The sequence below is a fragment of the Takifugu flavidus genome, chromosome 8 (assembly GCF_003711565.1).
Source record: "Takifugu flavidus isolate HTHZ2018 chromosome 8, ASM371156v2, whole genome shotgun sequence".
Classification (NCBI taxonomy): Eukaryota; Metazoa; Chordata; class Actinopteri; order Tetraodontiformes; family Tetraodontidae; genus Takifugu; species Takifugu flavidus.
Genome location: NC_079527.1, coordinates 13,797,280 through 13,819,459, shown reverse-complemented (window position 1 = coordinate 13,819,459; position 22,180 = coordinate 13,797,280). Strand labels below are relative to the sequence as shown.

General features: G+C 50.6%; 2 protein-coding genes across 5 annotated transcripts; both read right to left on the bottom strand.

The window, feature by feature from the left end:
• Positions 1 to 429: 429 nt before the first annotated feature.
• Positions 430 to 6,715, bottom strand: tamalin (trafficking regulator and scaffold protein tamalin). Of its 2 annotated transcripts, XM_057040698.1 has the most exons (9): positions 6,399 to 6,662; positions 6,055 to 6,217; positions 4,866 to 4,918; positions 4,495 to 4,549; positions 3,333 to 3,435; positions 2,485 to 2,578; positions 1,820 to 1,886; positions 1,331 to 1,397; positions 430 to 1,251 (listed from the first exon to the last, which is right to left on the bottom strand). In XM_057040698.1, exons 2-9 carry the CDS (start codon positions 6,103 to 6,105, stop codon positions 764 to 766), a joined length of 978 nt encoding a protein of 325 aa, XP_056896678.1. In that variant the 5' UTR covers positions 6,106 to 6,217; positions 6,399 to 6,662; the 3' UTR covers positions 430 to 763. The 2 variants fall into 2 exon arrangements, with proteins under 2 accessions (XP_056896678.1, XP_056896677.1); XM_057040697.1 differs by lacking the exon at positions 6,055 to 6,217 and having other exon boundaries at positions 6,399 to 6,715.
• A 1,011-nt stretch (positions 6,716 to 7,726) lies between these two features.
• dgkaa (diacylglycerol kinase, alpha a) lies at positions 7,727 to 21,873 on the bottom strand. Of its 3 annotated transcripts, XM_057040615.1 has the most exons (24): positions 21,643 to 21,873; positions 15,882 to 15,985; positions 15,524 to 15,600; positions 14,646 to 14,775; positions 14,404 to 14,478; positions 14,273 to 14,322; positions 14,101 to 14,175; positions 13,679 to 13,795; positions 12,751 to 12,868; positions 12,506 to 12,594; positions 12,274 to 12,393; positions 11,909 to 12,007; positions 11,697 to 11,777; positions 11,493 to 11,566; positions 11,010 to 11,084; positions 10,835 to 10,920; positions 10,664 to 10,753; positions 10,429 to 10,589; positions 10,280 to 10,344; positions 10,055 to 10,145; positions 9,734 to 9,920; positions 8,816 to 8,933; positions 8,591 to 8,651; positions 7,727 to 8,511 (listed from the first exon to the last, which is right to left on the bottom strand). In XM_057040615.1, the coding sequence occupies exons 2-24, from the start codon at positions 15,955 to 15,957 to the stop codon at positions 8,434 to 8,436; spliced, it is 2,193 nt and encodes a 730-aa protein (XP_056896595.1). In that variant the 5' UTR covers positions 15,958 to 15,985; positions 21,643 to 21,873; the 3' UTR covers positions 7,727 to 8,433. The 3 variants fall into 3 exon arrangements, with proteins under 3 accessions (XP_056896595.1, XP_056896596.1, XP_056896597.1); XM_057040616.1 differs by lacking the exons at positions 15,524 to 15,600; positions 21,643 to 21,873; XM_057040617.1 differs by lacking the exons at positions 15,882 to 15,985; positions 21,643 to 21,873 and having other exon boundaries at positions 15,387 to 15,527.
• Between the last annotated feature and the right edge of the window lie 307 nt (positions 21,874 to 22,180).

Here is a 22,180-nt window from a genome sequence, read left to right as displayed (position 1 = left end):
CCCCCGCCCAAACACACACAAACACACACTTGCAGGAGCTTTAGGGGCAACTGAAGCCATCCTGGGAATACGGCAGCACCGATGAAGGAACGGAGCTGAAAGGCTGTTTGGAATGTTCGGGTCATGCTGCACATTCCTCACTTTTCTCCCAACAATCAGCGGTGTCATTACGTCCACAACGGCCTCCATTCTGGACACGTCCCGCCGCAGAATCGGGCCCGCCGACCAAAACCGCTAACCTGGTTTAGAGCCGTGGAAGCACAAAGCCTCGATGCATTTAGGAACATCACATGCAGCAGGAAACGCCCCCGCCAAGGAAGCTACGCAACACACGCGCACGAGCTAATTTAAACTCTGCAGCTGCAATTAGCGCCGACAGTTGTGGGAACCAAATGTTTCTGGCACCAAACAAATAAAATAAAAAGCGGGTCATAAATGCATTTTTTTTTTTTTATTCATTATTTTTTCTGGAAAGATGACTTAGGCGGGTAAAAATAGAATCCGTCTCAGGCCAAGGCGACAAACCGATCACTTATCAGCAGTCAAAAGAAAAGTGAGTGCATGCGGTTCAACCTCTGTACACAAACAAATGACAATCAAAAAAATAAATAAATAACTTAAAAAACCCCCCCAAACAATCAAAACCAGGATATGTACAGCCAGGACCTGCAGCCCAACGGTGCCCCTGTGGTCCTCCTCTCTTCAGTCTGTTGCTGCTGGTTATTTTTTAACGGTCTTTGGTTGTTTGTGACCAGTAACACAGTCACAGTTTGCTCTCCTCCTCCTCCATCGGCTGGTTCAACCCGGGGATGAATTTAAGGAGGCGCCTGCGGAAGCTCTTCGGTTTGGGCTTCCTCTGCAGCGAGTTGAACCCCCCCGCCTTCTCCCCCGGCGCCGACGCGGAGGCGGGCCCCCTCACGTAGCTGCGCGTGCTGGCGCTGCGGCTCAGCTGCGTCTTGGCCGTGGCGAAGAGCTCGCTGGCCGGCCGGAGACGCAGCGACCTCAGCGGCTCCTTTTTCCGGTCGGCGGCGGCGCTCTCGGAGCCGGCGCTGCCGTCCGGCTGGTGCAGGCACGTCTGGTAGAGGGGGTCGTCCTCGGTGGCCGTGCTAAGGATGCTGGCGCTGCTGCCCGTGCTGGTGCTGCCCGTGCTGCGCAGGGCTCTCTGGGCGGCGGGGCTGGGGGCGCCGAGGCTTCCGTACAGGCCGGCGGATTCCAGGGACTCGTACACGGCAGCGTCGCTCATCACGATCCCTACAGGTGAAAACAACTTAACTTACAAAGGTTCTACACCCCCCCCCCCCCCGTCTTCAGCCACTTGCATGAAACCCACCATGGACGAGTCGCTGCTCCTGCACCATCAGTGAGCGATATTCATCCCATTTCTCATGAAGCGTTTGCTGAAAAAGAGAGGAAAAACCAGGATTGATCTAATGGAAAACATACATTTGCTCTCAGGTGACATCAAACGAGGTGCATTGGCTGTGTGTGCATCCACGCCATCTCTCAAGAAAGAATCATTCCACCCACATTTTGATGGGAAGCGCTTTAATCTTTTAAATGCTGGATTTACTCCCTGGGCGGACATATGTTTTAGCGGCTCTCACGCACTAAATGCACTGATGCGGGACAGCTGCTGTAATCTCGGGGTAACGTGCGCTCGCTCGGGCCTGAGAATGTCTGCAGCAGCCGGCCGGCCTTTTGGTAGAAGCTGCTTACGCAACAGGTGCTGCTGCGGCTGTAGAGACAGGTGGGGGGGGGCCCTGTGCAGAGGCCCGGCGTGTAACGTGTGTGTAGAGGGGGGTGGACACGCCATCGTTACCTTCAGGTACGACAGCCGGGCCTCCAGCTCCGCTTTCCTGATGGAGTCGCTGTAGACCGTCTCCAGCCTGAGAGGGTAAAAACCAGGATGAACACAGGAAGTACGGCAGTAATAACAGAAAACAGGGGCGCGACCATATGAAAGGCTCCTTTCATGAGGCAGCGGTGGGAAACCATTTTGGTCGCTTTAGTCTGAGAACCTTTGAACCACATGACCCAGTTGTAGAGCCCGTTTAGTGCTTAAACACTTTAAACAGACTGAAACTGCGTCTAATGTGACGACGCCGGTCCGTAAATCTGCTTGGATGTGGTTCACCTCGCCCATATTCGCAGCAGCTCCAAAGGCTCGTGGACTCGTCTCGCTAATTGCCTTATTTGAATCGACATGGTGAGAATGTGGAAGTGGTAGTTGTGGTAGTTCAAGTTAAAACTCCCACTCGGCCCTTAAACTCAAGCTCTAAGCGGAGCGCAGAACATTTCCACTCCCGCCCCATAAACCTTTTGGGCCTAATTGGTCGACTGTGTCAATAAAACAACACAGTCTTGTGGAAATGTTGCATAATTTGACATTTGTTTTTTTTTTACTAAAGCAGAAAAACCTTCAGTTAAAACCTATTAAAGCCCATTTTTGGGGGGGAACAGATGGTTTGGGTGAGTCGTTCCTACCTGACGGTGTTGCCACAGGCCCTGATGAGTTGGACGATCTCCTTGTGCCGGAATCCATCCACCAGGTTCTCGTTCACGCTCGCGATGGTGTCCCCTGCGCGTGCACACACACACACACACACACACACACCACACACACACACAGAGACACAGAGAGACGACACGTGTGTTAAAGACCAGTTCCCCGAACACTTCGGGCCTCGGTTATCTGCCAGGCCTTTGCTTAATTTCAAACGCGACACATGTGCGGCACAAATGTGGAGGAATCTGCGTGTGCACACGTGGCAAACGTGCACATGGCTGACCGCAGTCACCTCACTGGAAGCTTTTTTTTTTTTTTTTAAAAGATGTGGAACCATTCTAAAACTCTTTAAGTGCGTTCAGGTTTGGGTTGTTTGCAGGGTTGGACGCGTGAAGCCTGCGGCCGCGGCGTGAAGTCATGCGTGACCGCGGCCTTTGTGAGGCTCCGACACAAAAGCCCATTTTCGGGCCCTCTCAGAAAACACCTTAAGACTGTCGGACGCGATGAGGTCATCGCCTGAGCAGCGGGAGGCGGCGAACAATGGACCCAGCATGTGAGGAATGTAGGAAGTGAAACTGAAGTGACGTTTAGACGGGGGGGGGGGGGGGGGGAGGCAAGGCGCCGAGCCCAAGGTTGATGCTCCTTCCTGCAGTTTAATGTGTTTCTGATAAGAATCGAGCAGAAAAATGACCTGCGTCGACCCCCTTTGACAGGGGAACAAGGAGGCACCGTCATATCTGAGCTTCCCCAAACAGACACTTCCGTCACTTCCTCTCAGTTCTCGGAAATATTTTCCAGATTATTACAGACTTGGTTGAGAACTCACCGACTTTAAGCCCTGCCTGCTGGGCCGGGCTGTCGTCGTGCACCTTGCACACGAACGTGCACATCTCCACTGAGTTTTGGTCTGGGTGGTGCAGGCCGTAGGTCTGGAAGGAGCAGAAGAGCCGCGTGAGAGGTGATATTAGGACACGCGGGCCCATAATCTGTTATCATAATCTGCTGCGTGGAAACACACACGTGCAAACAAATATTCCGGTCCAAAACCCGTCGCCACGGCAACCGCGTGGGTGAAAATCAGGCGATGTTGACTGACATTAGTCATATGAGCCCAGTCAACAGTGTTATCTGACAGCGCATTTGCGTGCGCTTCCTAGTTTCTGTTAACGCGGTTTCTTTGGGCAACAGATAAACTTCCTCTTGTCACCACCACCATGAGCCAACGTGCGGATCGAGTGGCGCTCAAGACAAACAGGGCGAGACACTGGTACAAGCAACGCCTTCCCATCTGCTCGCAACTGTTGATGGCTCTCGTGATAATGTTTAACGGCTCTAAAGCTGCTGGTTCACTGTGCCCAAAGATGAAAGATAAACATGCAAACACTGAAGAGCAAATATCACATTTACATGCTGGATGGGGGCGGGGAGCGAAACCACCAGCTAACACGAGACAGCGGGTCCCGTCGCTCTGTGTCCGACAGCAAAGCCGGACCTCATCTTCTCGCTTCCTCTTGGCCACGGGCGGGCAGGAAGGGTGGGAACCGCCATCCAAGCCAGGAATAGAACAATATGTCTTGACACAGAACCCCGATTCTAAGAATGTTTGCCGGCTGTCACAGCAAATGAACCCAACACTTTGAGCCGTTTGAGCGAGACGGGTGAGGCAGCACTCCGGGGCGAGTGAATCCAAGGTCAAGGGGGCGGTTTTCTGGGCGAGTGTGTGTATTAAGTGTGTGAGCAAACCGCAGTGCTCAAAATAAATGCTGGGAAGGAGGGAAAAAATACAACTATTTCCATGTCCTCCGGAGTCATGGGATCGACATCAAGGGGCGAGTGGAGCTGAAGCGCGACCTTTCGCCCCCTCCGGCAGACGTTCGGATTAGGAAACTTTGAGGATGAAAACGCGGATGTTTCGGTCGTTTAGGCGCCGTCGGCAGGCGGAGATGCAGCAGATTAAAGCGGCCCTCTTAGATAAAGAGTTTTCCTACCTGGATCTCGAACCCAAACGCCTCCTCGTCCGTCTTCTGCAGAACCACAACCTTTCTGAGAAGGCAAAGAAAAACACAGTTTTGACATTTCTCCATCTTCTAAACTCTGCGAAGGCGATTCAAATCACTTCTAGAAAGATCAGATTAAGCTGTAAAGTTCTGACGCAACAGGCGGCGTCAGTGAACGACGAAAAAGGGAAGTGGGTTAACGCAGACAGGTGGTAAAGAACTATTTTAAAATTCACAGAACAGGAAGGGGGGTCTGCAGCCCTGGTGATGTTTTGTTTAAACGTGGGTTGAAGGAGGACTCTTTTTTTTAAAATAATAAACCAGTTTTATTGGTTTCCAGTGGATGATGGGGGGGACCGTACCTTTGTGGTTCCGGTGACTGAGTGAGGGGTTTCCATTTCTGCAGGCCTCCTCCCTGTCAGGAGGAAACGAAACACAAAAACACGTCAGTGAGGTTAACGCCACATTACTCAGGAGGATCCCCCCCCCCCTCCACGCCTGCACCACACGTCATCGACCGGTCCAGCAGGTCCCTGACATCACACGTGCGCCGTGTGTTCAAGCCGCCGGGGCTATTTTAACAAGAAATTAACCAGAAATGCGAGTCTGGCTGCTACTTCTCCCTCCAAAATATAAAAATAACAGCCTGCCTGCAGGCAGACAGACGTGGTCCTTCTGAACTGACTGGACCAGCAGGGGCAGCCCCACTGCAAAAACAAATATGATACAACCGAGAGAACCAGGGCGGGATACCTGCCACAATGTCGGCATTGAGTGGACGCCGGCAGTGGGCCGGGACCGGGCCCTACCTGGCTGTGTACATAAGGAAGGCAGCTGTCCAGAGGGGTCCACTAAATCACATACAATCAGCCCCGGCCCGGTCCCAGTGTTCCGCCATGAAAGGCCCGCTTTGTCTCTCCGGGTCGTAGAATGTTGCTTTCTTTATGTCCCAACACTTACAGAATTGTCCCACTTAATGAGAGCGTTTATTCCCAGATACCCACGGGGAGTCGGGGGCGACTGCACAGGGGCGGCTATGCACAATGCCCTGTTGTGACCCTCCGCGGTGGTTCTCCGCACGCTCGCGAGCGTGTGCGCACGCCGCTGCACGAGCCCGCGGTCACTTTTTGATTTAGACACAGACTTTGAGTGAAGTGACGCAGATGGAGAAACAGGAAGATGCTTCATTTGACCAAGGTTACACAACTGGCTGGCGCCTGTCTGGACCACGATGGACCCTTTCCTGGAGTTCTGGGCCTCTTCTTCCATTATCCAATTAATCAATCCATCCAAATATGCTGCTGTTAGGTTAAAGGGGCTTGAGCCGTTCGGCCCAAAGTGTCCCAGTCGGACACAATATGAAGATTAAGTGTTTGTTTTAAATGCCTGTGATTCACGGACATGAATCATTTTAGTTTTAGCTCAGCGGATGTTTTACTTGGATAAATAAACAACTGCGGTCCCCTCTCCCAGTGTAATTAGTACAAATTCAGTCTTGAAAACAATGTTTTGTGAGTTTGGAACGTTTTTTCTTTTAAAAGTCTTGCTTACAGCATCTAGGTTTTGTCTTTTACAGCTTTTGATCCCGGGATGCGACAACATGGACCAGACTCAGAGTCTGGGTGGTCCACTTGTGTCCCTGGATGTGAGGACGTCTGGTCTCAGCCTCCAGCACCAGACCTCATCGGACGTTTAAAACCACAGCAGAAGGAGTCTAAATTCCATTAAAATCAACAATGATAGAAGTCACTATGGGTGGGAGCCATTATTCTGGAGGAAATGTGTGTATTTTAACTTCACAACAGCTGAAATATGCGCGTCAGGACACATCTGGAGTCTCATTAAGGGACAAACTCTCATAATAACGCGAGCTAAATTCCAAAGTGACTTCTTACCTTCTTAATGTTTCTGGGCAGAGTCCCGCCAGAATAAGCCAAAGTTCTGTAGCTGTAAACTTCGGAGCAGCTGCTCTGGAAGTCGGCGGTCCTGCAGCTGTCTGACTTTGACGAGGGGAAATAAATGTCCTGACACGCGGGTCCGGTCTCCGGCCCGCTGGAGTTGACCTTCTTCAGCCTCCTGAACGTCATGTCCAGCCCGTAAACGAGCGCAGAACTCGGAAGTAGAAATGCCAGCTGATAAAAGCGTCCTTAACCGAAAGCAACGCTGAAAGATGCTGACGAAGCCTCAACGTGGAGGTAAGCAACAATGTGACGCTCCGGGGCGTTTCATCCGAAACAACAGGCTGTGGGCGGGGCCTGTCGCCAAGGGGACCAATGAGCGGCCACGAAGACGCTGACGTTAGTCCTCAATGATGCGTTTACTTGTAACTCGGATTTTTGGCGCCAGCATAATGAATGTTATTTGTGGTACGTTAGTTACTGTGATATCTCTATCTTTTAAAAACTTTCCTACGGTGTTGTCCGCAAATAAATCCATTCCTGCTTAATTCTTCATGAAACTGCGATAACATTGGACATAAGTGATTCTTTAGGCTGTAATTTTAACTTCGGCGAATCCAAGTTCTGCATTTTCAATTAGGCTACGTAAACCCAACATTTCTCTGTCTGTAGAACAGTTGTTTGACCAAGCGAGGGGTCAATTACAGTTGAATCAAACGTTTTATGTCCTCTTTCTCTGTCCTGACGGTTGAAGCGTCTCTGTGACGCACATATAGAGACTGACAATAGATGATTCTTCATACAGATACATGGGCTAAAGAAGGACCATTTGTGTCTGCTCATACAAGCAGTTTATTGTGTCATCACAACTGTTTCATTATTACAATGCTTTCAGATGCAACTTGCAAATGCATTTCAAATTTAAAGGCTACACACAATGAGAGTGGACTCTTCTCTGGTATCTTAGAAATTGATTGAGTGAGGTGTGAAAGGTGTGATAAACAAGAAACAACGCTTTTCTTCGTCTCAAATGATGTGTGAAAGGATCTTCGAAGCAGCTTAATAATAACCGAACTGAAATGTTAGCGATAATCAGATTCATGGATAATGGGGCACAACTATTTACATTGTTGCTTTACAATAAGCCAGCTGCGTAAATTGTTCTGCGTGGCAACTGTTGCCAAACATTCAACATGCAACCAAGTCACCGCTGGAGATTAGTGCACCAGCATTTATTGTTGGATCAGTTGATTAGAGCGCTGCAAACTTTGGAAGTTTAAAGCACAACAACGCCCCCTTGTGTTGGAGAAAGAGAACAAATAAAGTAAGTTTACACAGTTAATTTAGTGTAAATAAACACGTAGGTACATACGATTTATTAAAATCTTTACAGAATTATTACGTTTGACATTTTACATCAAGGCCTGGCATATTATTGAAATTGCATGCCTTAAATAACCTTCTGTGGCCTTAAAACTTCTTTTTTTTTTATAAATTAGGATTAAACATATCTGCGATCAAACCAATACAGCAATATACTTCCGGTTTCCTAAAAACACATGTGCGCACACACACACACACACACAGGAGCGCAGAGAAGGCTGAATCATTGCCTACGTCGCTGTTCCCCGACACACTTTCAAGTATCTTCTGAAACAACTGTAATCTCCATTATTCTCTCGGTTCTTTTGCTGCGCAACAAAAAGCAGTACTAGGGGTTTATGTTCCAAACTGCACGGCGCTCCCTGTGCCCCGGTCCCAAGCCCTAAACCGCGAAGAACAGAATATAAAGGCACGTGAAGCCGAGCGTTCCTCTCTGTGAGAACGTGCACGTTACTTCCTACAGCCAACACAAAGGATGAAGCGCTGAGACGAGGCGGCGGATTAGCAGCTATTCACAAATACGTGGACTAAATTTGGTCTAAATCAGTTTTACCACAATGCAAACGTATGTAATGGTATAGTTTGATTAGCTCTAAGCTTACGGACATGCAGAAAAGTGTCAGTTGTGTGCGTTGACCGGGCAGCACTTTCATTTGGAGGTGAAAAAACCTGATTTGGCCTGCGGGGCCATCAGCATACTGGCTTGGTTCTTGTGTGTGATCACGATCTGAAAGGGAGATATGAGATGTAGAATGAATGCTACATTTGGAGCAACTGACGGCCATCAGGACCAAGGGCGTGCTCACCGTGCACGGCGGCTGCATCCACGGCTCCCCGTCTATCTGCATTGGTAATGCTTTCTTAGTCCTGGGTGTAAAGTGGGCAGAGATCACATTTGAGAACACAAACCATGGCTCCAATGTGCATTTTAAATATTCATGCGTGCATAATAAATGCGGGGAGATCTGTTAAGTCGACTGGCGAAGGCCGAGCCGCACAGGTCCGGACGTGCCGGCGCCGCCGCGGCTCACCTGATGGTGATCTGGGAGGTTTTGGCCAGTCTCACGGCGCTCTTGAGGCCCGTGTAGATCTGCCCCATCTCCATGGCGCCTTCCAGGCCGACCACCTCTAGCCGACGGTCGCTGAGATCTGTCACGAGAATAACAAACGCAGAAAGCGTGCCAAAATTAAATAAACAAGACAACAACAAACAAACATGGGTGGGATCAGTTGACACCTACGCCCCTGGAAGACACAAGAGACTAACTTGATTCATATATATTGTATTTAAAGCCACAAGATCGCTTTATTTTAACATACTTTACAGGAAGGAAAGCAGGTTCTGATGAGTTGATTGTTGTGACGCAGGAATATTGCATTAGCTTCTCTTCTGTTTTCCTGATATACAATCTGCCACTTTACGGACCTCTTAGTGAACAGCGTAATAGATAATAATAGAAACATTTGTCTTCATAAACTTCTGCTGTGGGCATGAACATTAACAAATGGTAATAACTGCCATTAGTCAACACGTTCATGCTCCACCGACAGTGTGTGAAGGACTCAGTTGTTGGGAACAGCATCTGCTCGCCCTCAAACAGCAAATTTACCGGCTGACTGGCGTGCACGCTGCAGAGCTGGAGCAGGAGCTGTTAATTCCCTCAGCGGCTGACACAGAATAATACTGAGGTGCACACAAACACGAGTGCTGAATGAATGAAAACCGATGCTGCTGTTAATCTGTTTGGTGGGTAAATACCGAAGATATTCCCGCTGCAAGGTTGTTTCTGCTGCCCCCAAGTGGCCAAATGAGTGAACACACGTTCAAATAGACGAGGTTAACCACACCGGCCGCTTTAACTTAATATAACGAGGACTAAATGAATAAATGACCTGGTTATTGAACTATTTTACTATTAACTGCAAGCTCGGTGGAGGTGATGTCATACCTTGTGAAGTGACTTTGAGGATTTCCGGGTCGGTGATCACATCAGGCTCCGCTTGACTCGTCCCTCCCTTAGTGTCAGCTCTTTTGGTCTCGCCCCAGAGGTTGGACCCGCCGTGCATGCTGGGAATGTTTAGGACAGCGACTCCTTCCAGAGACAGGCTGCTGAGATCCAGGGGAACGCCGCAACACTGAGGAGGTGACAAACGTCAGGTGTCAGTGTGGTCGCGGGAGCGCGCCGCTTCGCCTGGCGCTGCTTCGCCAGGCGCTGCTTCGCCTGGCGCCGCTTCGCCTGGTGCCGCTTCGCCTGGCGCTGCCCGCTCACCTCGATCGTCAGGCTCTCGCTCAGCTTCTTGCAGGAAGCGGAGATCGTTTCCGAAGTGGCAAATTCAAAATACCACAGCTTGTTCTTCATTCTACAGCAGGGAAAAAAAGCCCAACATGGAATCTTTGGCCACAATCTTTACATTTTTGTTCTGGTAGATTGGCATTGGAATAAATGCTGTGATTCTCTTTAATAATAAATCCAGAAGTCAGCGTGAATCTGCACCTGCTGTTGAATTTCTGAGGGTGTTTTTCCCTCATGGTGTGGAACCGATGAGCGATGGAGGCGTCCTGTCGACACAACGCGAAGGTTCAAATGATTTTAGGGCAAACGAGCAAAGGCTTCCTCGTTAATGACGTGTAGGAGAAGCTCACAACGCCGATAGAGAAGTAGTTGTTGATGATTTCATAGGGAACGGGGTCGCCCTTGGCCTGGCTCTCATCCGCGACGACCTGCACGCTCCAGCGGTCCATCTGCACCGGAGAGCTGCCCTCGATGTCCTTCAGAATACGAGTCAGATCCTCCCCGTCATATCCTTCAGGAGGGCGAGATGAGGTTAAAGCGGCGTTTCATCTGCGTGCAAACTCCTCACGGCTCCTGATCTCTCACCTCCTCCCCATCGCAGGCAGCGGGCGAGGTCATTTCCTGTGCCCAGAGGAAGCACGGCCACAGGCGGGCGGGCTAGCAGGTTGCACTTGTCTGAAAGGGAGAAGAAAGCGTAAAAGGACCAACGTCACAGGTGACGCCATCTTTAATGGAGCTCCGTCCAACGGGCGGTACCGATGGCGTCTAGAATCCAGCCGACGGTTCCGTCTCCCCCGCACACCAGGATCCTGTAGTCCTGCAGGCTCCGGAAGAAGCTCAGCCTGAAGGGAACGTCAGAGAAAAGGCTGTGGATGTCTGGGTGCACATCTCAGAATCACGTGCACTTCCTGCCGGGGCTGAGCGGACTCACCCTGGTCCTGGTCCCCCGCTGGAGAGGTTGTACACCTGCCGCGGATTCAGCAGGTACTGGAATTTATGCAGGACCCTGAAACAGACGAAACACGTTTACGCCTGATCCACATCTGGAGCAGCGTCGTTCCACCAGACGACTCCCGCTCTCATTATTTAAGGAGTAGTAGCAGTAGTAGTAGTAGTAGCAATAGTAGTAGTAGTAGCAGTAGTAGCAATAGTAGTAGTAGTAGCAGTAGAAGCAGTAGTAGTAGTAGTAGTAGAAGCAGTAGCAGTAGTAGTAGTAGTAGCAGCAGCAGTAGTAGCAATAGTAGCAGTAGTAGTAGTAGTAGCAGTAGTAGTAGCAGTAGTAGTAGCAGTAGTAGCAATAGTAGTAGTAGCAGTAGTAGTAGCAATAGTAGTAGTAGCAGTAGTAGTAGTAGCAGCAATAATAGTAGCAGCAGCAGTAGTAGCAATAGTAGTAGTAGCAGCAGTATATTCTAACCTCTCTCCCTGTTTGCCTCCACTTTTGGGGTTAACAAACACCAGCAGGGGGTGGGTGTTTGCCACTGGGCTGATCTGTTGCAGTACAGTAAACAAACACGTGTAGTTATGGAGTTAATGGTTGTGTTTACTTAATTTACCAGTGAACAAATATAGCGAGCAAACGCGGCTAATTTCTCTGTTTGTCTTGAGCAGGAGGGCCAACCTGCAGGACTTGTCCGTCGGGGGTGGTGTTGAGGTCGCTGTCGTCGCCCGAGCAGCCGTTCTTCACGCTGTTTGGTCTCTCCTTCAGGGAGTAAAGACACCAGGAAATCTCACACTTGTTCACACCACAGGTCAGAAGGTCGCGACGGTTGGTGTGACGGGCACCGTTTGGTCTGTGTGTGTGTGTGTGTGTATTGGAAGATAATTGTGTACCTTAATAACTGGATAAATTGCCCATGGAGGCAGAATATGGTCTCTGAGGAGTCCACAGCTGCACTCTGTCGGCTCCTGGTCCGCACATTCATCGTGGCGCTGGGAAGACACAAAAACAAGTAGTTGTACTTCAGAACTCTGACTTTTGTTGTTTTAAATTAACAATAGAAATAGGAACTAACATCAGTGAACTTAAACGGACGCCATCGTTTGAATATGCAGCTCTGCTGCTACCTTGCTTCTGAAATGTCAGATAAATAAAACTGGCCCACACATAAGCTGTATGGTTTATCCGAGACACACACACACACACACACACACACACACACACACACACACACACACACACACGCGCGCTCTCTCACCATTGTGTGGCACCACACACAGTGTTTGCCCGTCAGGCCCTGGAAACTCTTGATCTTCTTCTGGCATTTATCACACTTCTTCGAGTCGCAGTTCCCACTCACCCAGTCGTGCGCTGGAACCTGAAATGAAGGATGAGTGTGTCAGCATCCACATATGGGCTCTCACAAGCACGTGCACGCTCAGGTTTATTCTGTGTGGCTCTAAATAGAGTCAATGACTCCACCGGTTTACCCCGATTTCTTTCTTTGACTTCACGTATGTCCGCGTGCAGGGTGCTGGGTTCCTATTAGCGCAGCGTCCGTGCACGGTATATTTGCAGCCTGCACACACATAATCCAGCTGTCACGTGATGTTTGCATTGCTGTAATTCACTCCGGAAGACTTGAATGTCAGGCGGACTCTAAAATGGAGCCCGCAGCTTTGGGCGGTTCACATCGCAGCAATGTCGCCCCCGTCTGGTGCGTTCAGGTACTCACAGGTGCAGCACAGCCCTTGCTTCCTCAGGCCCAGCAGCAGGCTCTGGCACACGTTGCAGTAAACGGGCCTGTTGAAATGTTTCATCCTCCAGAGGTGCTGACCGTCCGTCTGGGTCATCTGGTGGTTAAAGGAACAATGAGAGTGGCGAGACAACGGGCGCATTCTCCCGCACGTCGGTGCAAAAACTGCCGGGCACGTGCGCTTTCCCTTCCTGCCACAGTTAATCTGCTCTTAATGACAGTCTTGATTTACCGTGACGTGCAGAGTGTCACCGTGAAATGACAACGTTATTAAAATAAATAAATAAAACACCGACTCTAATCTCAAAATCTCAACACAAGATGAGATTGCTTTCCATCTGTTGTCTCTTATCCAGATTCTACTTGTCTTTTCCTGTCGTCACACATCACTGAGCCTGGTGGGCAGCCTTGAAAAGCACAACTGCGAGGGGGCCGGATTCATGCACCCCAGGCTTCAAATATCTACTGGAGGCCAGAAATAGCCTGGGGGAAGTCCCAGGCATTGTTGCAGGAGCCAAACCCATGTGTCAGAGTCCAGTTTGTGGACTTAGATCACCACAGCGACCGAGCAGACACGCAGAGGAACAGAGGAACAGAGCGCTTCTGCTTTGCTGGCATTCAACAACACCCAAAGGACCAAACTGATCTGTCCACCGGTTTTGAGTTTCTGACAGCGGGACTTTGAGTGGTGCTTTAGCCTCTGGATGGACGGCCTCCTCCCTCAAACCGGCTCACAGATTACACAACTCTGATGGTGCAGAGATCGCACGAGAGTAGACGACATTACCACACCCACAACACTGAGTCAGCAAAACGGGGGCCAGAGAGAGAGGCGGCAGGGCCGAGGCCGGGGCGCTCGGCTCCTGGGGACACTCAATGCAAAGAGAAACATTCGGTTTAAAAGCACCTTCAGACCCAGCAAGACGAGCAGGGGAATGTTGTTCATGCCTCCCTCCACCCACTCCTCCAGAGACACGGTGCCGCTGCTGTCAGCATCGATGGCCGTCATCATGTCTTTCAGAACCTGCGATGGAAGCAGAATTTAGTCCGGATTGTCCAGGGAGACGTTTTTATCATTTTACCAACTCTGGCCAATAATTAACCCACAACCATATATTTTTGTAACGTTGTAGGAAAGGGACGGGCCAGTCCGGTCCTCCAGGACCGGGTTTTCTATCCCACAGGCTGCCAACAGTTTCTGCCTGGCAGGATACAAAACCCGGCTCAAATCCTGCCCCCGAGGGCTGGATTTGCCCACCCCTGCTGTAGGAGATGCGTCGCCTAAACAGCAGCCCTTCGAATCGAAGTGCAGAGAGTTGCGGCACTCACGGGCCTGAGCTCCGACACGTCCCAGCCCAGGTATTCTGCAGCGTGCATCATCTGGGCAATAATCCTGTCCACCTCCTGTCACGGCCAACAAAAAAAAACAGGGTTGAGTGACGAGGCTGTCGGGATCAAAAGCCAACAATGAACTTCCTGTCGTCTTTCCGGAACTTCTTACAGAGCTGTCGAGGACCCCGTTGCCGTCTCTGTCGTATAGCTTGAAAGCAACTGGGGAGAGAGGCAGAAATGAACGCGCCGGACGCAACACATCACTCACTGCAGATGCATTTAGGCCCAGCCAGCACTCACACTCCAGCTTGTCCCTGGGCTGTCCATCCTCCAGCAGAGAGAAGTAACATGAAACGTCCTTCAGAAAGACCTCCTCTACAGGGGAGACACACTAGTTAGCATATCTCCACACACAGGCCTTTACAGCCATGTGGTGATGAATGAGTGCGTCCCAACTAGGCCATGGCATGAATTGATAAGAGAATGCTGCATCAGTAGCTTGGAGTCAGTGGGTTGTGGAACTGCGGCGTGTATAATCTTACTGGCAGCGTCTTCCTGGGCAGCTTCAGGGTTTTGGAAGGAGCGGAAGAGTCGCTGGCAGAGATCCACAGGGAAGTCCTCCACTTCCAAATACGTCTTCAGGAATAGACGGAAGCCTTCTTCATTAATGCACTGCAAAAACAAACATGGAAGAAAAATATACATTTAAAAAAAAAGAAAAAAAGGACATTAAACCTTGTGTTGCAATCACAGCCACTTTTTGCAGTGTAACAGTGAGGACATACGTGCTGAAAAGATAATAAATGGGTGTTTCTCTTTACTGTAGGATAGTATGAACCAATTTAGATAATGACCTACTGCCACTCTTGATTTTGGTGAAGTAAAAACCCATTTTACTTCCTCCCTTTGTTGAAATCCTCCCGTTGCTCTGCTTGGTAGCCTGCAGGCTTGGCCCAGTAATAAATTATTTCACTGGTTTGACAGCCAGATCACAGAAAAGGCAAAAAACTAGTGCCAAACACCACCGGGCAGAGGATGCAGCTCGCCTCAAACGAACATTTCATTTCAGTTACGTAATGTGGTGAAATGATCCACCAGGAATCGCTGCATTTTCTCTCCCGCACAAGTTGACCGACGTCAACGTCATCCACTAACGCAGCGAGAGCTGCTGCGCGCCAGCACGCCGTCGAGCGGGGCCGTGCTGCGTGGGCAAAAACCAAGGAGCAATTTACATTTACAGCCTCGCTGGGGCGTGCGGGGGATATTTCTCACGGACAGCTTACTCAACGCGATCGATGGGTCTGCATCTCATTAATCGTTTCGGGACAATTAGCAGCCGGCCATTGTGCACCAATCAAGCGTTGTGGAGGAGAGCCGTGAGTGAGGGAGCGCTGGAAGGAGTGGAGCAGATGGGGCTCACCTCTCCGTGCCTGTGCCGGGCCAGGCGGCCATCTGCATCGAATTCCCTCAGAACATCCTTTACCTTCAAGCTGCAGTCTGCGAGAGGGGGGGAAAAGAGACAAACAGCTACACACGGAAATACTCTGAGATTCACACTCTGTCATCTCTGACATTTGCTCGCTTCTAATTCAGGCCAAGAAAACTGGAAAGAGGTGCAGGCGTCGCAGACAGGCTGCAGCAGACAGCTACCTCCTCTAAATACTAGAACCCATGAGTGTAAACGAGCGTGTGTGGGTGGGTAGAAATAGAAGTGTGTGGAGGAGGGGGGGGGTGTTAAGCCGAGAAAGCTGCCCACCCTCCTCCCCGTCTGTACTCACACTCGATGTACTGCTGTAGCTGGATGAAGTCGACGGGGCTCAGTTCCTTCACCTCTGGGTTTGTGGGGGTGGACATGGTGCGTGTTTCTGTGCGAACCGCCCGCCTGTGCACAGGCGAGAGAAGCGGTGAGACATAGACGGAGCGAAAAAAGAGAGGAGGTGGGTGCACAGTAGCCTGCCTCCCTCTTTTTTTAAATCATAAAAGCACGGCAGCATCTCCCGTCTCAGTAAAGGGTGAAAAATAATAACAGCAAAGAAGAGAAATCAATGACGGTCGACAAGAATTACGCTCCACGTTCAAAGTTTGAGTGAAGCAGAGGCGAGTCGATAGGAGGAGGGTATGAAAAAGAAAACAAGCCGGGCAACCACCAACACGTCGGCCATGTTTGCAACGGTTATTACGGAAACACAGGAGACGGAGTGACGAAAAAATAGAAGAACGACAGAAGATGCAAAAGTGTTCCCGCCTGTGTTGCTGCAGCGGCTTTCAGAGCAGCTGTAAAAATAAGGCGCAGCGATCCAAAGGGCTGCGTGTGGATCCAGAAAGAATGTACTGATAATGCACAGGCGTAACACGCAGCAGGTGGATGGTCGCTGGTGTAAAGTCCTGCTGCAGAAACAGGCAGTTTGTCGGACAGCACGGTCATTTATCACCCAGCGTTTTTATCCAGCGGCGGCCTGAGAGCTTCCCGCTCCCCTCATTCCCAAGTCTTTAGTGACCGATCATGATTGTGGAACGATGATCTGTTTTTATATTTATCTCACATCTCTCGGCAACTGGGCCACAACGTCTGGCAGAAACGATGCCAGGCTAAATCTACCCACCTCCGGGGATTTTATGTACCCAAAATCCTGTTTTCCTGCGCTCTTTGTCCTATATTTGAATCGTAGCTGACTAAATGTGGAATTGTCGGTTTAATTTAGCGCCAAAGCGCTAAAATAGACACTAAAGTGAAGCAGGCGGCGTTCTTCGTGGGGCCTCCCCATCAAATAGAAGCAAGAACCTCAAATGTCAAACCAGGCCGCATGCGAGCAGGCGTGAAATCTGAATCCGACACAGGAAAAGAGGCTGCAGATGTTTTTGTGGATGAGCCGTTCGGAGGGTCCATTATGAATAATTTCATCAGAGGTAAACATGCTGCTAATACACAATGGAAGAACATTAATGACGGGAACACGAGCTCCGAAAACAAAAGCAGCGCCGAAACAGAGCAGGAACTCGTGGAGGGAGGGAGCCGACATTCTGACATCCTGTTTCACGCTGCACATCCACGCCAGTAAAATGTTGCATTAAGGAATCCAGACATAAAAGCACCGATAATCAATAAAGCGTATTAAGCAGTGGAGCGGGGAGCTTTTACAGCTCTCAGAGATGCAGCCGCCCCTGAAATGATTCAAACAGGCTTAAATCTGGTCTTTTGTGTCAGCACGACTTCAGCGGCGGAGCTTTAAACCTTTAAGGACCCTAAATCGGTGCAGAGTTTATGTCACATCCCCGCGCTCCTCCTCCTCCTCAGCAGCCTTCATCAGGGTCACAGCACCACCACGGACTGATGCGGGATCAGCTCCGACGCGCTTTGATAATGGACGCCTGAATATTTCATCCTGCTACCGGCAGCAGCAGAACATTTAGGTAGTTTGGTAATTGATTCTAACTCTGAATGGAGGGAAGAGGAGGAAGGAGAGACTCTGGGACGCTCTGGGAAACGCGTTGCACTTAAGCTGCTGAAGAAATATCCGAGAGCCTTTTTGTGCCCATCGATCGGATTTTAATAAACAGACAAATAAATGAAAGAAGGAAAACAAGGCCGAGCGTCTCCATCCGGCCGCTGTGAAACTGTCACTTCTCACCCCAGTGACACAATTTTATCGCTGATTACACACCTGAGGGCTGCTGGTGGTTTTCATAAAGGGGATCTTCCAGTAAATGACTGGGTCGTGTCTTCACACACGTGTCATTACCACAGGAAAATCTAAAAGGCGCAGAGAGTAATGGAGTCCAGTATGTGTGTGTGTGTGTGTGTGTGTGTGTGTGTGTGTTTGGTCCGAGCCAAAACCGGTACCGTTTAAGCCACGTTTTCGTCTATATCTTATCTCAGCTGCCAGGTTGGTGCAGCATCAGCAATCACCGGTTCTCGCTGACTCGGCGCAAACGCAGGGGAACGGTGGAAACAGGTCCCAGCCGGCGACGCTGAGTCGGCTGAGGTCTGAACACGGTGACACCCAGGAGGACGAGACTGGGATGAAGATGTTCCTGAGGCTTCAGTGCCGTGAGGCTCCGAGGCTCCAGAGGAGCAGAGAGAGAGAGATGCAAGGGTAAGGTTCCGATAAGGTTCCGTCTGTCCTCACCCAGCACGACCACTAGAACAGGCCGGAAACCCAGAAACCCTCTTTGGGCGGTTTTCAGAGGAGCTCATCATCATCATCATCATCATCATCATCATCATCATCATCATCATCATCACCATCATCTCAATCAGATTTCAAGCCTGGATCTGAGTAATCTGATCCTTTACATCCTGATTAGATAATGATTTGCATGCAGGATGGGAATAAGAACCAGTCAGAAGCTGGAGCAGGAAGACACGTTCCCGGCACTTAGAGGAGAGGACATTAATCGTTCCCGGCCGGTTGGTTCCTCCCCGAAACGGACCGAGGATGGAGCTTTGGACCGGTAATGGCTTCTTCCAAATAAGCAGAAGGAGGTGTGAATATTTCAGGAGGTCTGAGGAATGTCTGGAGCTCGAGAATACGTAGAACCGAACATGTGACCACAATTCCTGAGCCCAGAAAGGTCACAACAGCCGACTGTTGCCCAGCGACGAGCTCCAACCGTCTGGGGTCGCGACCGGAGAAGCGCTGACACGGCGTGGAGCTCAGACCAAAACCCCAAAACAGCTTCCCCAAAAAGCTCTGCGGCACAAACGTGGCGCGGAGAGGACGCCCGGCGTCCCCTGAGCACGCCATTGACTCAAGAACCCTGTAATGTCTCCCTGACAACCTGCCAACAGCCGCCGGAGTGGAGGTGCACTCAGGGATGACCTTTTTCCAAGTAGGCTCGTGTTTGTGCAGGCTGCCACCGCGCCCACGCCTTGTGTCAAGGAAATCGGCTGCTTTGCAAGCGTTGCAAGACGCAGCCCGACGACTGCGTCTTCCTGTGGTTGGAAAACACTGCGTAGGTTCCCCGAACGCACAGGCTAAATCTGGCGGCCGGCGTTTTGTTTTTTTCCCCCCCTCGCCAAAGTGCGAGTCTCCAGTCTGAAGTGTGCGTAGATTGCATCAGGTTTACAGGAGGGGGGGGGGGGGGGCACGCTCGGTTGCTATGGAAAGTGTTTCCCTTCTTCGTCAGAGTGCTGCTGCCACGGGTGACTAACAGGTAGGAGGAGGCACCGATGGGGAGGGCTGCTGCCGGCGGCGGGGACGGGGGGAGCCCGGTCGGTCTTCCCCCCGCGGCTCCTCCTCCTCCTCCTCCTCCTCCTCCTCATCAGCCTCATGTGGCCTTCAGCACCAGAGACAAGAATCTAAATTGCATTCTACGTGTAGTTGCTGCCGTGACGTACTGCCTGGACCGGTGAAAACTCCTTTACTATAAATGGACTGTTTGCTGGAGGGGGGTCACAGACCAGGCTGGGCTGCAGGGAGGTGGGGGGGGGGGAGGCGCATTCTTCACATTTATTCACCCCGGGAACTCATTAGAATACGCGGTCCGGCGGCTTAAGGAGATAATGAATTAAAAGCGGTGACGCTCCGCCGCTGCTGCTGAAGCTCGACTAACGACGCACGGAGCCGAGAAACGCGGCCTCCGACGACCCTCAAGAAACCAGAGCCCAACATTTCTGTAGAGAAGACGCGCAACGGGTTGTCTCGCCTCGGCCCGGCCAGGAAACGCAATTATATCCTCTTTTATGCACAGATAGACGAGTAATGTCACCTCTGGTCACACGAGGCACCGAAACGTCATAACTCTGGGTTCCCGTCTCTGTGAAGTCTTTCACCCGCGAGGCCAAACCAGAAACGTGTTTTTATAGACACGCGCAGTCGTTGCCAACAGTGAAATGACATAATTCACTGGCCGCAGACCCGGCGCACCCTCCACGTCGGCCCATTAAAGATTTCTTTTTCACAAGTTGCTTTTAAATCTTTGCTCAGGCCGTCGGCGCAATTACTAAGACTTAACTAAATGGCGCAGACGTGACCAGCGTGGTTCAGTCTGAACGCTCCATTACCGACTTCCTCCCACAAAGCTTGAGCTTTCACACACTTTATGTGCAGCTCATCTGCACCTCTGAGACTTTAAAGGCCTGTCAGCTACAGCCAGCACAAAGAAGAGAGAGCGAAGAGACCCAGAAAAAAAAGGAGCAAAAAGCCAGAGACGTTCACCACAGCATGAATCACACATTCTTGGAAAATGTAGGCGAGGCTGAGCTCCGACGTGAGGTCTACCCATCACTCCGGGTTCAGACTTGAATGTGACTTACATAACGGCTTCTCCTCGGTGCAGCAGCCTTGTAGAGCTGCCAGCAGCGCAGAAAGGAGTCTAAAAAAAACAATACAAAACCCCCAAAACCTCAAACCTGCCCAGACTCGTGGAGGTGCAGGCTTTGTTGCTGCAGCTCTGCAGGTGCTGGAGAGTCTGGCTCACAGACGGGAAAGGTTACAGCGCTGGGACCCAGAAACATGGGCTTGTTTTTATTAAGAAAATAGACGTTTGCATTGTGAATCTGATCAAAGAATCAAAGAAGAATTGAGACTCGCAGAAGCGGATTTCAGGCCAACAGTGGTTTAGTGAAGAAAGTGAGAGGCTAAATGGATAAAGCTGCTGTATTTGGAGAAGGGAAACTGTGTAAACCGAAGGGATGCCTGCTGTTTCTATGACCACGGTGACGTGAAGCTGACGGTTACAAACAAAACGTGGTTAAAAACAACACACACAGACACACAGCCTCCGATTTACAGCTGTTAAGCTTCTGATATTTAAGGAATAAAGAAGTAAAAATAGCTCCTGGATTTGGCAGCCTTGGCTTTACTCATAAAAGATCCAACACTTCCTAAATTAAGCAGCTCGGAGCAAGTCGTGGAAAACACGGGACTGATTAAATATCAAGACTTTCCTGTAGGATGGGTGCCCCCCCCAATTCTAATTTGCACTCAAATGACAGTGAAATTGGAGCTTTGCGTGAAAAACAAACCCGTTCCACGACAATGTCGACACAATCTTTGACTTTTCCCCAACCGGGACGAAGCACGAACCCTCTGTTCGGGGGTTCCGAAGGTGTGACAACATCCGATCAAAACTCCTGGATGTTCTGGCGCAACGTGCACGCCTAAGTTTTATGGCTCAGTAAACAGAAGCACAAATGTTCCCTTCCCACAACCCCAGACACGACGAGACCGGCCGACTGTCAAAAGCCCGAGCAGAGGCAGGGAAGGGCTCCTCTGCCTGGTAACTTAAGTAGTCTGACATTAAGAGTCATGACCGGCTGCAAGGGGAACTGAAATGATGCGTGTTTAAGAGGTTTAAAGAGGAGGCAGCCAGCCGTGCATGCATTGGGTTTGCCCTGCTGGCTGTTCGGCCGGCTGAATTACTCGGTTATTATCACTTTGTCCCCAAGAAAAATGCCCCCGCCGGGAGCTGCAAGGCTCGCCCTCCTCGCGTGGATCCACAGCCGAGGCTCCAGAAGCTGTCGCCCCGCGCACGTCTGCGTCCCCCCGCAGCCCGAACGGCCAAAGTTGAGGAGTTTTGCGTTCGGGCGGTATTTACCTCTCTGGCGCTGCTCCCCTCTCGATCTGGTGCACTTGGCGAACTCCGGCAGATTGCGGCTCTCGGGCGCGCGGCCGTTAACTTTGAACGGAGGCTGTCGGCGACCGGAGTGACGGCGCAGCGGAGAGTGACTGAGCGTGCGGAGCTCGGCCGACAAGCACCGCCTCGGCGGCGCTGCGCCCTCTCTGCGAACGAACACACCCCTCGCAGCGGCCCCGCATCTGCATCTGCAAAGTTGCACTGCAGGTGGATCCTATTGCAAGAATTATTGCGCAGAGGAAACCAAGGCGACGTGCATCACGGCCAACTTGCACTATACCTTAAACACATGAAAGTGATCATTTGTGTCACTGCGGAAACAACGTTTTCTGAGATGAGCCAGTTTAAAAGTTAGACTTTGGAAGGAGAAGTCCACTAACAATATCAAGCATCCACCAAAAACAATGCAAACGTTAAATTTTACACAATTAAGATACAAGTCAATCAACTTCTATGTCGTAGCGGTGGAAATCAGGCTTTTTTAGAAGTTTTTGGGCTC